Consider the following 14,897-nt stretch of genomic DNA (forward strand, 5'->3'; position numbering starts at 1 on the left):
TGATAACGGGGGGGGACAAAAAGAGAGGCGGACCCTAATCTCATTCTTAAAGGCCCAAGAGGAAGCCACTGCTCTAGTAGAATGATCCATAATCCTCTGAGGAGGTTTATGTCCCACTGTCTCATAAGCAAGGCGGATAACACTCCTTAACCAAAAAGATAAGGAAGTCCAAGAGACCTACTGCCCCTTACGCTTCCCGGAATATAAAACAAACAAGGACGAAGTTTTGTCTAAAATCCTTAGTAGCCTGAAGGTAGAACTTCAAGGCGCGAACCACGTCCAGATTATGAAGCAAACGTTGGACACAAGGAGGGAACCACAGACCTAACTAACTAACTTAGTACGTAGGACAGCCTTATTAGAGTGGAACACCAGATAAGGAGGCTCACATTGCAAGGCGGCAATATCAGATACTCTGCGTGCAGAAGCAATAGCAAGTAGAAAAAGAAGCTTCCAGGACAACAATTTAATGTCAATCTCATGCATAGGCTCAAAACGGAGCCCGTTGCAACACCTTAAGAACAAGATTTAGACTCCAAGGAGGAGCCTTAGATCTAAACACAGGTCTGATCCTAATCAGAGCCTTAACAAAAGGACTGTACATCTGGAAGCTCCGAGAGCCTCTTATGCAGTAAAACAGATAGGGCCGAAATCTGTCCCCTCAGGGAACTGGCAGAAAAGCTCTTCTCCAGTCCATCCTGGAGAAACGATAGGATCCTGGCAACCTTAACTTTATGCCAGGAAAATCCACGCTCTTCACACCATAATAAGTAGGTTCTCCACACCTTATGATAGATGCGACGAGTAACCGGCTGACGAGCTTGAATGAGAGTATCAATCACTCTCTCAGAAAACCTCTCTTGGCTAGGACTAAGCGTTCAATCTCCATGCAGTCAGCCTCAGAGAATCTAGATTTTGATGAACAAAAGGACCTTGTTCCAGCAGATCCCTGTGACAAGGTAACTTCCACAGAGGAGATGACATCCTCACCATATCCGCGAACCACATCCTTCGCGGCCACGATGGAGTAATCAGTATCACCGATGCCTGCTCGATGATGAGCTCCCCATCCTGATAGACTTGCATCTGTATTCACAATCTTCCAGGATGGTCTTAAGAAAGATGTCCCTCGGGTCAGATGATCTGGACAGAGCCACCAGTTGTCCAGAGTGATCTGTTGAGACAGATCCAAATGATCGCCGTTCCACTGTTTTAGCATGCACAGTTGCAGCGGTCTGAGACGGAACCTGGCTAAGGGAATGATGTCCATGCTGGACACTATGAGACCAATTACCTCCATACACTGAGCCACAGAGGACCTTGAGGTTCGAAGGGCAAGACATGCCGAAGCAAGCTTGCAACATCTCTGGTTTGTTAGAAATATCCTCATGGACATGAAGTCTATTATAGTACCCAGGATTTCTACCCTGGTGCTTGGAATAAGAGAACTCTTTTCAATGTTTATCTTCCATCCATGAGATCGAAGGAGAGAAAAATTCCGACTGGTCCTCCACCAGATGAAAAGATGGTGCTTGTACCAGAATATCGTCCAAGTAGGGAGCTACCGTTATACCCCAGGTTCTGGCAACGGCTACAAGAGCCCCTAGAACCTTCGTAAAAATTCTCGGAGCAGTAGCTAGATCAAAACGGAAGTGCTGTTCCAGGAACGCAAACCTTAGGAACTGGAACGTGAAGTTAAGCATCGTTCAGATCTAAAATGGTCATGAACTGTCCTTCCTGAACTAAGGGAAAGATGGACCTTATCGTCTCCATCTTGAACGAGGGTTTTGACGTTTAGAAATTTGTTTAAGCACTTTAGGTCCAGGATCGGGCGAAAAGTTCCCTCCTTCTTTGGGACCATGAAAAGGTTTGAATAGTATCCCAAACCTCTTTCTGCAATAGGTATCGGGACAATGACCCCTAAGGAGGACAGATCCAGCATGCACCACAGAAAGGCTTCCCCCTTTTCTGGTCTGGAAGAGAGGCTTGAGAGGAGAAATCTGCCCTTGGGTGGATGAGACTTGAAACCTATCTTGTATCCCTGAGCTATGACCTCCAGGACCCATGGATCCTGCACGTCCCTGAACCAAGCGTCTGAAAAGAGCGACAGTCTCCCCCTACATGATCCAGCGCCGGATTGGGGGCCGCCCCTTCATGCCGATTTAGTTTTGGTGGGCTTCTTGCTGTGGTTGGATTAATTCCAGGACTGAGTCGGCTTCCAAGTACTCTTGGTTTGCTAAGGCTTAGCGGGAGGCTGCTGTCGTTGGGATTTATCAGAACGAAAATTAGAACTTTGTCCCTTAGACTTGATCTTTTTATCCTGCGGTAGGAAGGCACCCTTGCCCCCTGTAACCTTGGAGATAACGGAGTCCAGGCCTGGATTGAATAAAATCTTTCCCTTAAAAAGGGAGAAGTCTGGGACTTGGAAGTCACGTCCACAGACCAGGACTTCAGCCAGAGCGCCCGACGGGCCTGAACTGAAAAAACAGACACCTTAGCATTTAGACGAATAATCTGCATATTTACATCACAGATAAAAGAATAAGCAATTCTCAATGCTTTTATTCTTTCCTGAATAACATCCAGGGGACCCTCCACCTCAATCAATTCCGATAAGGAGTCACACCTGTAGGTAGCTGCTTCAGCAACTGAGGCAACAGTCGCTGACGGTTGAAACAAGTATCCCGTATGTTGGAACATCTTTCTTAGAAAAGTTTCCATCTTCTTATATGGCCCACAGGAGGGGTTCCTTGTTCAGGAGAAGAGCCTAGTATTTCTGTGCTCTTAAAGGGACACTGAACCCAAAATCTTTCTTTTGTGATTCAGATAGAGCATGCAACTTTAAGCAACTTTCTAATTTACTCCTATTATCAAATTTTCTTTATTCTCTTGGTATCTTTATTTGAAATGCAAGAATCTAAGTTTAGATGCCGGCCCATTTTTGGTGAACAACCTGGGTTGTCCTTGCTGATTGGTGGAAAAAATCCATCCACCAATCAAAAAGTGCTGTCCAGAATTCTTAACCCAAAAAAGCTTAGATGGCTTTTATTTCAAATAAAGATAGCAAGAGAACAAAGAAAAATTGATAATAGTAAATTAGAAAGTTGCTTAAAATTGCATGCTCTATCTGAATCACAAAAGAAAAAAAAATTGTGTTCAGTGTCCCTTTAAGGTTGGATTGGACCAATAAACGTTAGGAAAGATAGGCTGAAAGAGGCCAAAAACAAGATACTGAGCTGCTGTCCTTTCTGGTTAAGTGCTTCTCTTTTTGTGGATTTGGGAAGTCAAAAGTATCAGAGGAAAATGGAAGGGTTCCCCCTTTATAGAACCCCCTCCACCCCCCCCCCCCAAAAAAAAAAAAAAACCCACAACATACAGAAATTCAAGAAACATGCTGAAGTGCTTTCAGTGCTGGAGTTTAAATTGGTTGATCTCAGTCTAATGATAGTACACTATATGGCCATAAGTATGTGGACACCTGACCATCACACTTATATGAGCTTGTTGGTCATCCCATTCCATGGGCATTAATATGTAGTTGCCCTCCTTGCAGTTATGACAGCTTCCATTCTTCTGGGAAGGCTTTCCACAAAATTTTGGAGTCAATTTGTGTCAAGTCAGCCAAAAGAGCATTTGTGAGGTTAAGCGCTGACGTTGGACTAGAACGTCTAGCTTGCAGTCGGTGTTCCAAATAATCACAAAAGGTGTTGGATGGGTTTGAGGTCAGGTCTTTGTGAAGGCCACTCAAGTTCCTTTACGTCAAGCTCGTCAAACCTCGTCTTCATGGACATTGCTTTGTGCACAAACTTATGCTGAAATAGGAAAGGGCCTTACTCAAACTGCTGCCACAGAGTTGGAAGCACTTAATTGTCCAAAAGGTCTTTGGCGGAAGCGAGATAGTGGTTTGGGTCTGTTATTCATCTTAATGCTACAGGATACAAACTACAGCAGTCACTATGCATTCACGCCACACCCAGATTCTTCCATCTGCCAGGTAGTGAAGCGGGATTCATCACCCCAGAGAACATTTCCACTGCTGGTGTACTTTATAACACTCCAGCTGACGCTTGGCATTGTGTATGTATATGTGGGGCATATGTTACGCTGCTCATTCATGGAAACCTATTGCATGATGTTCTTGACGCACATTTCTTATGCAGATGTTACCCTACTATGTGAACTTGGATAGTCTACCACTTTGTGACTGGGCTGTTGGATAAGATTATCTATTTCAAATTAAACTGCAACTCACTTTGAGAACTCCGTTATAGCCACAAAAAATAAAAAAAATGTGCGAGTACCATATGGCTAGAGCACCGACTGGAAAACCGTTCCAACTGTTAGATTAAAAAAAAAATGATTTTACTTTTAAAGTGGGCGGCCGAAGTGAAAGACTGATGCTATTATTCCCAGACAATCCCTTAGTGGCCAGTGACATACAAGGTACATTGTGGTCGTTAAGGGGTTAAAGGCGTTCTCTTATTTTAACATATTAAAGAAGCCAGATGGCAAAGATCTGCATCTTTATACTGGGCGCCGCCATCTTGTAACATGCATATTGTTACATCCTATGATAGAAGCTCTTTCACAAATCAGTGACATTATTGGCTTTTTGACAGCTGTAGTTTGCACTTTAGATTAGCTTTCAAAATAGAATGTAGAAGCTTTACATATTAACAGTAGTTTTACACAGTATAAAAGTTACATAGCAAATATAACAAATATAGAGCAATGCAGCCATTGCAAAAGCGTACAGCTCTGTATATACGTTAAACCGAGTATAAAATAAGGCTGGTAAACAAGACAATGTCATTGATCTGTGAATGTGCACTGCTTAAAGGGACATAATACTCATATGCTAAATCACTTGAAACTGATGCAGTATAACTGTAAAAAGCTGACAGGAAAATATCACCTGAGCATCTCTATGTAAAAAAGGAAGATATTTCACCTCACAATCTCCTCAGCTCAGCAGAGTAAGTTCTGTGTAAAAAGTTATACTCAGCTGCTCCCAGCTGCAGGTAAAAAAATTTAAAAAAATGAAGAAATGAACAGCAGCCAATCAGCATCAGCAGTGCTGAGGTCATGAACTCTTACTGTGATCTCATGAGATTTGACTTAACTCTCATGAGATTTCATAGTAAGCTTCCTTTACCTGATTGGTGAAATAATATGAGAGTGCACGATGCTAGTTCCTTCAGATGTCCCAGGACAAACACACTAAAATGCTGCTTAGAAATCCTTTACAATGGGAGGTGGCTACTGAGGAACTTTTGAGGTAAAATATCTTTCTTTTTTACATAGAGATGTTCAGGTGATATTTTCTAATCAGCTTTTTACAGCTATGCTGCATCACTTTCAAGTGTTTAAACATTTGGGTATTATGGCCCTTTAAGTCACACAATGTGATTATATTTTAAGCTCCAAGATGGCGGCACCTAATGAGAAGATGCAGAGCTTCACTATCTAGCACTTGTAAAAGGGTTTAAAATAAAAGTACGGTTTTGAAGAGAGCTGCAGGTACAAGAGGAAAAGCAATAGCATGGTGAGTAGTAACCATAGTAATGTAGTTGTACCCAACAGTTTAATGTCCCTTTAAGTACATAGTATAATGCCATAAGATTAAAGTTATTCAGTTGATGAAATTTAATAAGAGGCTGATTATTCAAGATTAATATGCAACAGGGTTCATATGATATATTGTTTTCTATGTACTAGATTAAACATGTTTTATAGTTTACAAAAAAGGTACACATGTAACCAAAAAAAAAAAAAAAGCCACACAATGGAGATAATTAATGCAATAGTGACATCTAGTGGATATAAAGAGTAATAGTATTAACAAAATAGTTAAAGGGACAGTCTAGTGAAAATTTCATAATTCAGATAGGGCATATCATTACAAACAACTTTTCAATTTACTTTTATCATCAAATTGCTTTGTCTTTTGGTATTCTTTGTTGAAAGCAAAACCTAGGTAGGCTCATATGCCAATTTCTAAGCCCATAAAGGTCACCTCTTATCTCAGTGCATTTGGACAAGTTTTTCACAGCTACACAGTGCTAGTTCATGTGTGCCCTATAAATAACAAACATTGTGCTCACTCCTGTGGAGTTACTTAGGAGTTAGCACTGATTAGCTAAAATGCAAGTCTGTCAAATGAACTGAAATAAGGGAGCAGTCTGCAGAGACTTAGATAGAAGGTAATCACAAAAGTTTAAAAGTACTGTATATGAATATAAACATATTAGTTATGCAAAACTGGGGAATAGGTAATAAAGGGATTAACCATCTTTTTAAACAATAAAAATTCTGGAGTAGACTGTCCCTTTAAAACCACATTTTCTGAGTCTACCTACCTGCTTATAAAGGCCCCATGTATTAAAATGCGGATGGACAGCGGATCTGTTCCCGTGTGTAATGCCTGCCCCTTCATTCACGCAACCAATCGCACAAGTGAAGGGACTATCAATCACCGCGAGCGAGCTCTCTGCAATTTCTCTTCGACACATCTGAGGTGGCGAAGAGTGCAAGAAGCAGGCTCGCATGTGTGAACCTGCCCCGCAAGGGCTACGGAGCAGCTCTCGCTACTTCATACATGGAGCCCTTAATAAAGGACACTAAGAGAAATGTGATAAAAGTAAAATGGAAAGTTTTGTTTGGTAATGTGCACAGAATCATGAAAGAAAATGAAGATCATCATTTCTATATGATCACCACATTTGAAACAACCCCCAAAAGCAGAATATAACACTTACCTGGCCATCAAAGTCTTCAAAGCTTTGACCAGAACCCTGTTAGAGTAAAAGAAAATGTTATGAAAATGCAAGGTGTAACCAAAAAAACAGATTAAAAATAAAAAGCACAAATGTAACAAGCACTTATGGCTACATAAGAAAACAATATTAAAAAGCAATAAAGTATTTGTTTTATACAGCTAACAACTGTATAACTACAGTTTATCATACTGCTCTGGAGAAGAAAAAAAAAAAAAACACACACACTTACCTAGTTTGTTAGACCTTTACGGGAGTTAAGCACAAATGAATGCATTGCCAAATATTCTAGCATATTAGAGCATTTTATGGTCACACTAGCATGTCCATTTAATTAACAAAAAATTAGAGATTTAGTTAAAAATTATGCTTACCTGATAATTTTCCTTTCTTCTGTACGGGGAGAGTCTACAGCTGCATTCATTACTTTTGGGAAATACAGAGCCTGGCCACCAGGAGGAGGCAAAGACACCCCAGCCAAAGGCTTAAATACCTCCCCCCACTTCCCTCATCCCCCATTCATTCTGCCAAGGGAACAAGGAACAGTAGGAGAAATATCGGGGTGAAAAAAAGGTGCCAGAAGAACGAATAAAAAAGTAAGGCCGCCCACAGGAAGAAAAAAAAAAAAAAAAAAAAAAAAAAACGGGCAGGGAGCTGTGGACTCTCCCCGTACAGAAGAAAAGAAATTATCAGGTAAGCATAATTTAAGTTTTTCTTCTTAAAAACAGGGAGAGTCCACAGTTGCATTCATTACTTTTGAGAAATCAAATACCCAAGCTTATAGAGGACGCTGAATGCAAACGGACGGGAACAAAAAAGGCGGCCCAGTCTGATGGCACCACAGCCCGACACATCCCAGATTCCAGATCAACAAAACTACTTCAATAGAAGCAGGAAGAACAAAAATATGGAAAGAGGACAAGGTAACTGCCCATCAATTAGAACCATAAGGATCCCTGTTAGACATCACTCTAAAGTCTGGACTCCACTGAGCATAAAAACCTCTGGAGGAGACAAGTCCCACTCTCTAGAAGTACACAAAGAAAATCTCTCCATGAACAATGGCAAGGAAAACAAAAAACTCCCACACCACATTCTCCCTAACTGGAAAAAAAAAAAAAAAAAAAAAAAGGGAAGATAAGAAGGTCAAAAAGAACCTCCATAAACAATCCCGAAGATTCAAGGACAAAACAAGAGAGAAGCCCCTAGCACAACTCAAAAAAGAGCGGCTACCAGGCTGCAAGAGGACAAAGTCTCGTAGAAAATACTCTACCGACGGAGGAGATCAAAGAAGAAAAAATTCCAGATCACCTCCTACACGGATCCAAAAGAACCAAAGTAAAGCCTGAACTGGAACCGAAGGTCCAGAAGGACAAAAACATAGAATTATGCTTACCTGATAATTTTCTTTTCTTCAGATGGAAAAAGAGTCCACAGCTGCATTCATTACTTTTGGGAAACAAGAACCTGGCCACCCGGAGGAGGCAAAGACACCCCAGCCAAAGGCTTAAATACTCCTCCCACTTCCCTTACCCCCAGTCATTCTGCCGAGGGACAAGGAACAGGGTGAAAAGGTGCCAGAAAAAAAAAAAACCGGACGGGGAGCTGTGGACTCTTTCCATCTGAAGAAAAGAAAATTACCAGGTAAGCATAATTTATGTTTTTCTTCATAAATGGAAAGAGTCCACGGCTGCATTCATTACTTTTGGGAAAACAATACACAAGCTATAGTTTGTGAATGCACAAACGGGAGGGTAAAAAAGGCGGCCCATTCTAAGGGCACCAGGCCTGAAAAACCCCTACCCAACCAAAAACCTGCTTCGTGCGAAGCCGAGAAAATTTGGAAAGGAAAAAAGGCACCCCAAGGACACTGACCCACAGCTAGTCCACCAGCCTTGCTAGAGACCGCAGAAGAACACAGCTGGGCCAGCACGCCTCCAGGAGACCCCATCGCTCACAAAGCGGTCCTCAACACACCCCTTACCAGAGAAGGGGATCCCAAAAGGGAAAGAGATGGAGGAATAAGCAAAGATTTCCCAAAAACCCAAAAAAGGTTATAGCAATTTCCAAAAAAGGAAAACATCAAGAACCAAGCCAAACTCACATAGACCAAAGCCAGATGCAAGATCAAGGGGAGGCAATGCCCAGACCTCAAATGTACAGAAACCACAAAGTTAAAACCAGGAATCCGACACAGAGAACTTCTCCACAAGATAGTGTAACTGCACCCTAAAGAAGACTGAAGGCAGAGTCCTCAAGGAACTCAAAATAATGCAGTCTTCAGAACCGATATACGTGCAGCAAAACCCAGAAGGCAATACTCAGGATGACTCCAGTAGTAAACTACTTGCATGCAAGTAAGAACAGCAGAGGATAGGTCACAAACCTTACCACCGACTGAAGAACATCCACTAAACAGTGGATCCTGCTCAGGAGTAACCAAAAATCCGCCAGCCCTACTCCATATCCTGAACATGGAGAAGCACAGAAAGTTCAAAAAGGCTCACCGTACCACAAGGGCCCAAAGGCAAACTAGAGACTTGGTAAAAATCTGCCAACACACCGATAAAGTGCAAACGGTTGCGACCGAGTTCAAACTGCAACCTCCCGCTTGCTATGCGGCAAAGTAACACACAGACCTCTACAGCTGGCTGTCAGGTCTGAAGGACAGGGGAACAAATACCCCAAACACCCGACCCCAAAAGGGGACGGAAAAGATGGACTCAGTCACCCAACAGAACTCAGGTGCAACCCAAGAACAATAGGAAGGAGGAACAGAGAAAATGCAAGAGAGCCTCAGAAGCCCCAGCACGACATTCCTTGACAGTCTTGAACATGGAAACATCACCCCAGAAAAAACAGAACCCCAGAGAACGGAGGCTCTCCTCTAGAGGATAAAAAAAAACTCCCGTTCCAACAACCTGCACACAGGACAGGACCACCAACCTCCAGAGAGAGAAAACCCCACCCCATAAGGAGGACAAATGACCCCTTGAAGGGGAGAGTACAGAAGAAACAGCGAAAAGCTCATAAGCCATGAAGCCATAGGCTGAGGAAACAATTCCAAATGAAATCATCTAGACGTCATAGATGAACATCGAGGAACTCCCCAAAGGAAGAAGAGCACACCTCAGACAAAGGGCACAGAAATCCTAGCCAAGCCTTCTAGACCGAAGGTCATAGCCTGAGTACCCTGGAAAACCTGGATGGCACAGAAACAGCCACAGGCAAGTCTGCCGGGCATCCGTAAGATCCACAACACAACTATAGGCCTGAGTCCCAGATCGTTCCAGGGAACCTCCCAAGGAACATAACCGGACCCCCCGGAAACAAGTCCCACTCTGAAATCCCAACCCAAAATGGAAGAAGACACTCCAAAAGGGAACTAAAGTACGACAGTCGCACAAGTGGCCTAGAGCCCACCAAGGCGATAAAACAACGCCCAGAAAAAACATTGAGGACAGGGTCACCTCCAGAGAAGGTAATTTTGGGTTACCTGCATGTGTAGTAGCGATGGTGGAAGGGAACTCGCTACTCAGAGGACGGAGGCGGATGGCTCAGCAGCTCCTTGATTCCCCGATCCCAAGGAATTGAGCACTCTAATACGGCATTCAGAACATAACTGATTCCACAAGCCATGAGCCCAAGTAACACTACGCATAAGCAGGTCGAATCACATAAACATGATAAAACCCCCCCGTTCTATAATCCCCCTCAGGAGATATTACCCTTGATTCCAAGATACAAAAGGCGCCTCACTGAGAGCCTTATGTTAAGATAGTCCCACAAGGTGTGTAGCCTCTCGGGAAACATTTTTAATATAATACCATCATGACGAAAGTAAAATGAAACAGGAACACGGCCCTTCAAGTGTGATGGATAGTAGCATCGCCTCCGCCATGGACTTGAGAAGAAAGCAGGCAGCGGAGAGAAGTTCGACAACGCCGATTGCTTGAGGAGCTGTTAACATGAGTCAGGATAGTTTCGCAGAAAGACTCTCCCTGCATCTCCAGATTCTAAACTTTCATCCAAGCCCAAAAAAACACATCACGGGGTAAGGGAAGACAACACCCTGACCAAAAAGAAAGAACCAACCAGGGAAGGTTCCTGCTGCAAGGTCTCCCAACCTAAGGAAGGATCCCTCGGGAGACAAGACAAGTGGTCGATGCCCAGACAGAGCAGTCAGAATATCTGACCACTACTCCAAGTGAACAGTCCCATCAACGAAGCTACTGTCAGTGTCCCAAGGACGAGAGATTAAAATATCCCAGCATCAACGAGACCCAGTGATCAGAAAATTAATCTCCAACCACGAGTTCCTAAGAGAAGGAAACAGGAAGGAGGCACCAACATTCAGAGAACTAACTCGGGATCTAGGATACCTATCCTCATTACCCTTCAGAAACCCGAAGGGAAGGTACACTGCAGACAAGAGAAGCTCTCGGCCCACTGAACTCGTAGAGTCAGATGAGGAAAACTACCCCAGGAGGAGCCAACTGTATAGGCGCAGTAGACCAGATCCTTCCAGCTAGAAGGAAAACGGAGAAACCCAGGAATATTACAGTAAAGAAATTCCCAGAAAAAAAAATCCAACTCTCCAGAAGAAAGAAAAGGAACTGCCTCAGAAGGAACATGCTACTGAATACCGGACAGATCCAAAAATCTTGAAAACAAACGTAACTGAAAAGCCAAGTCAAAGACAAGGATTAGGTTAAGAAACCGGACCTCAAAAACCAGGAGCCGGATCAAGACCAAAAACCTTGTGGAACAACCACAAAGTTACCTGGAAATTAAAATTGCACCAAAGTGGATGCATGCCAAACCCCCATGGGGTCTTGAACTCTGATCTCTCATGATGTATCCAAGTGGCTGTCCACTCAGCCCCAAAAGGCCTCTAAAATAACATCCAAAGTCTGAAGATGAAGGAAGGACCCAAAGAGATCAGCACTCCAGAGATCAGAACACTACAGTCTCTAAAGATCCAGACTGGATCAGACCTCAGAAAACCTACAGCGCAAGGAGTTAACAAATGAACAAAACTCCTATCGGTTGACGGCAATAGAGACTGCATAAAAATCCCCCAGATCCCCAAGCATATAGGATCAAAAAGAGAGGATACTGCAAGGACAAAATCGGTCCCTAAGAACCTAGTCTCCGCGACTAGATGACCAAAAGACAAGGGTAAGCGAAAGCATAGCAATCCTCAAAAAGGAGGAGAGAATACTGGTGAAAGATCTGAAAGTTGGACAAATTTTTTTTAAATACATTTTTATTGAGACATCTGTAAGGATACAGCATAAAATGATCAAAACACCAAAATACATGTATGGAACAGAGATTACAAAATACAAACCGTATGAATACAATGGTAAGCAGGGTGAATAGAATGTATTTCAAGGGAGGCCCGAGCGTCATAGCCCGTGCTTCTCAGTGCGAGTAATTTAAATCTCTGGATTAGAAGGTGGTGTAAAGGAGTCTCACTTTTTTTCTTTACTTGTTTACAGGGGGAAAATAGAGGATAATAAACTGATGAATAGTTATATCTGCATAGGTTATCTAAGTAAATTGCATGACTGAAAGATCTGTGATATTTAGCCGTAAAAGGGACCCAGGAAACAGAGAGAAGATAGGGGGAAGGGGAAGAAGAAAAAAAAAAAAAAAAGGGGGGGGGGAAGACACTTCAAGGAAGGTTGGACGGTATGTTAGTAAAAGGGGGGGGGGATGTGTGGGTAACGCTGCAAGAGAGTATGGGGGGTATGTGAGGGAGGGGGGGGGAGCAGAGCGCTGTGTAGCAGGGAGGGCTTAAGGGGGGGGAGCCCAGTCCCATCTTGGGAATTTAAGAAGCCAGGGAGACCAGATCTGATGAAAGGAGTTGAGTTTATCTAATACCCTGTATGAGTATTGTTCCATTTGCCCTATGTAATGGCTAGTACTTTTGAGAAGGGTGGAGGTCTCATCCTTCCAAGCTCTTGCTATAGCTAGTTTTGTGGCCATGAAGATATAAATCGTAAGGGCTTCATTGGAGGGGTTGAGATTGGACATCTGCATATGGAAAAGAGGTACTTCTGGGATATAAAGTGGGGAGATTCCGAGTGAATTTAGGAGCCTATACACTTTCCTCCATAATGGTTGAATTAGTGGGCATGACCACCAGATGTGTAGCGCAGTACCGCTATTTTTACATTTCCTCCAGCATTCTGGGGATTGTGTGTTAAAGATCTTGTGTAACGCAGCCGGTACCAAATGCCACCGGACTAGGATTTTGTAGTGTAGTTCCCAAAGGGTGGCGCAATGCAGTAGTTTTTTGGACAGTATGATCCTGGCATGCCAAGTATCGACATCTGCGGAAAAAACCTAGTTCTCTCTCCGAAGCACTGTGTTGTGGAATTTTATGTGAGGTGTGTGAGTTAATGAGGAGATTGTAGTGGAAGGAGAGGAGATGTTTGATATTGTGAGCATTTTGCCATGCGTTCTCCCAAGGTGATAATGGTCTGAGCGTCTTCTTGGGGTAGCCCCAAGAACGTAGTCGTGTGCTCTAACGGAATACCTCGAATGTATATCTCGTGGGGAACTGAAACTTTTCGCATAGCGCAGAGTGTGGAAGCCAGCTGTCGTTCTCAGAGATCTGTCACTATCAAAATTTGTCTTTGGGACCAGATGTCAGGGTGGGAGTCAGGTAAACAGAAGAGCGCTGCAGGGATAGTGAGTGCCGGTGAAGGGTGGGGGAGATAAGGCTGGATTGGGTCTTATCTGATCCCAGAACTGGAAGGCATGTTTGAAAATTGGGTGGATGCTGCTCAAGTCTCGTCTATGATGAGTAGGGATCCAGAGAAGGTCAGAGAGGGATATACTAGGGGGTATCATTGATGATTCTACCCGGAACCACCCAGGCTTCCGTTCCGTGGTGTTCCATCTCAATAAGTGTGATAGTCTAGCAGCGTTATAGTACGAGATGAGATTCGGGAGTGCGAGGCCTCCCTTAGCAACATGCTTCTCTAAAAGTACGTCCAGAGGTTCTGGGTCTTTTATCTTTCCACACATATGTGGTGATCAGGCTCTGTAGTCTGTTTAAAACAGGCCTAGGAATATTATTTGGGATGGTTCTAAATAAATATGACACTTTAGGGAGGAAGAACATCTTGATTGCGGCAATGCGTCCTGTCCAAGAGATTTCTCTATGAAAGTTGGACAATTTAATCCACAAGGAGTACCAATAGGGGGGGGAAACATCGCCACGTACACCAGGTACTGAAGATCTCCAAGCAGACATCGGATCCTTCCCCAAGGACTCAGGAACAACAAATATACTGTCATAGCAGAATTCGTAACCCCAGCAAAAGCAGGAACAAAAAAAACCTAGTAACTCAGGACCAGCCTGATATCCAGGATAGAAAGGCCTATAACTTGTAGAAAACAAGAAAACCAACCTTGAACAAAAGGTAAACAAACTTAGTACCCAAACAGGACCAGCCTGTTGTCAAGGATACAAAATGTCTGATAAAACCACAAGAGAACAGAGTGAACTAGTACCCAAACAGGACTAGCCTGCAGACCAGGGTACAACCAAAACTGTTCAATGGCTAACAAAGTTCTAAACCCTTGCAGGGCAAGACTAAACAAATAGACAAGCGACAGACAAATAAGCTCTGAGGCCTAAACACTGTCTGAAAAATATTTTTTTTATTTATTTATTTTTTGCGACTTCCGCTGGAAGCAACAACCAGCGCGACCATAAAATCGCTAGTATCAAAATCCCAGAGAAGAAAAAAGTTTCCAAAAAGGAAAAGTCTACAACAGTCTAGAGCTCCCGGGGGGGGGAAAAAAAAAAAAAAAAAAAAAAAAAAGAGAAACATCCTAACCGGATCAAAAGAAAGTAGGCAGCACCCGCAGGTGAACGCCAAAGGATAGAAAACCAACAGGACCAGCCTGTCCTGATTCCTCAAGAGTTCAGAACTGGGAATAGATACACAAACAAAAGACAAAATCAGGAGTAGGAACCAAATCCCTCCACTCATCTATCGCTGTTCGTCATCAGAATCCAGAGGATCCGGAGGCCAATAAAGACTGAAAACCTCCAATACCTGCCTCAGCAGTGCACGCAGGCGCGTTATTCTGAATCTA

General features: G+C 43.2%; 1 protein-coding gene across 3 annotated transcripts in view; it reads right to left on the reverse strand.

Moving 5' to 3' along the window:
- NDRG3 (NDRG family member 3) overlaps positions 1 to 14,897 on the reverse strand; it is a 398,435-nt gene that overhangs the window by 351,691 nt on the left and 31,847 nt on the right. For all 3 annotated transcript variants that reach the window (XM_053721374.1, XM_053721302.1, XM_053721225.1), the window contains exon 3: positions 6,759 to 6,794. In XM_053721374.1, the coding sequence (XP_053577349.1) occupies positions 6,759 to 6,794 (36 nt within the window). The remainder of the gene's footprint in view (positions 1 to 6,758; positions 6,795 to 14,897) is intronic.

The sequence above is a fragment of the Bombina bombina genome, chromosome 1 (assembly GCF_027579735.1).
Source record: "Bombina bombina isolate aBomBom1 chromosome 1, aBomBom1.pri, whole genome shotgun sequence".
NCBI classification, from domain to species: domain Eukaryota; kingdom Metazoa; phylum Chordata; class Amphibia; order Anura; family Bombinatoridae; genus Bombina; species Bombina bombina.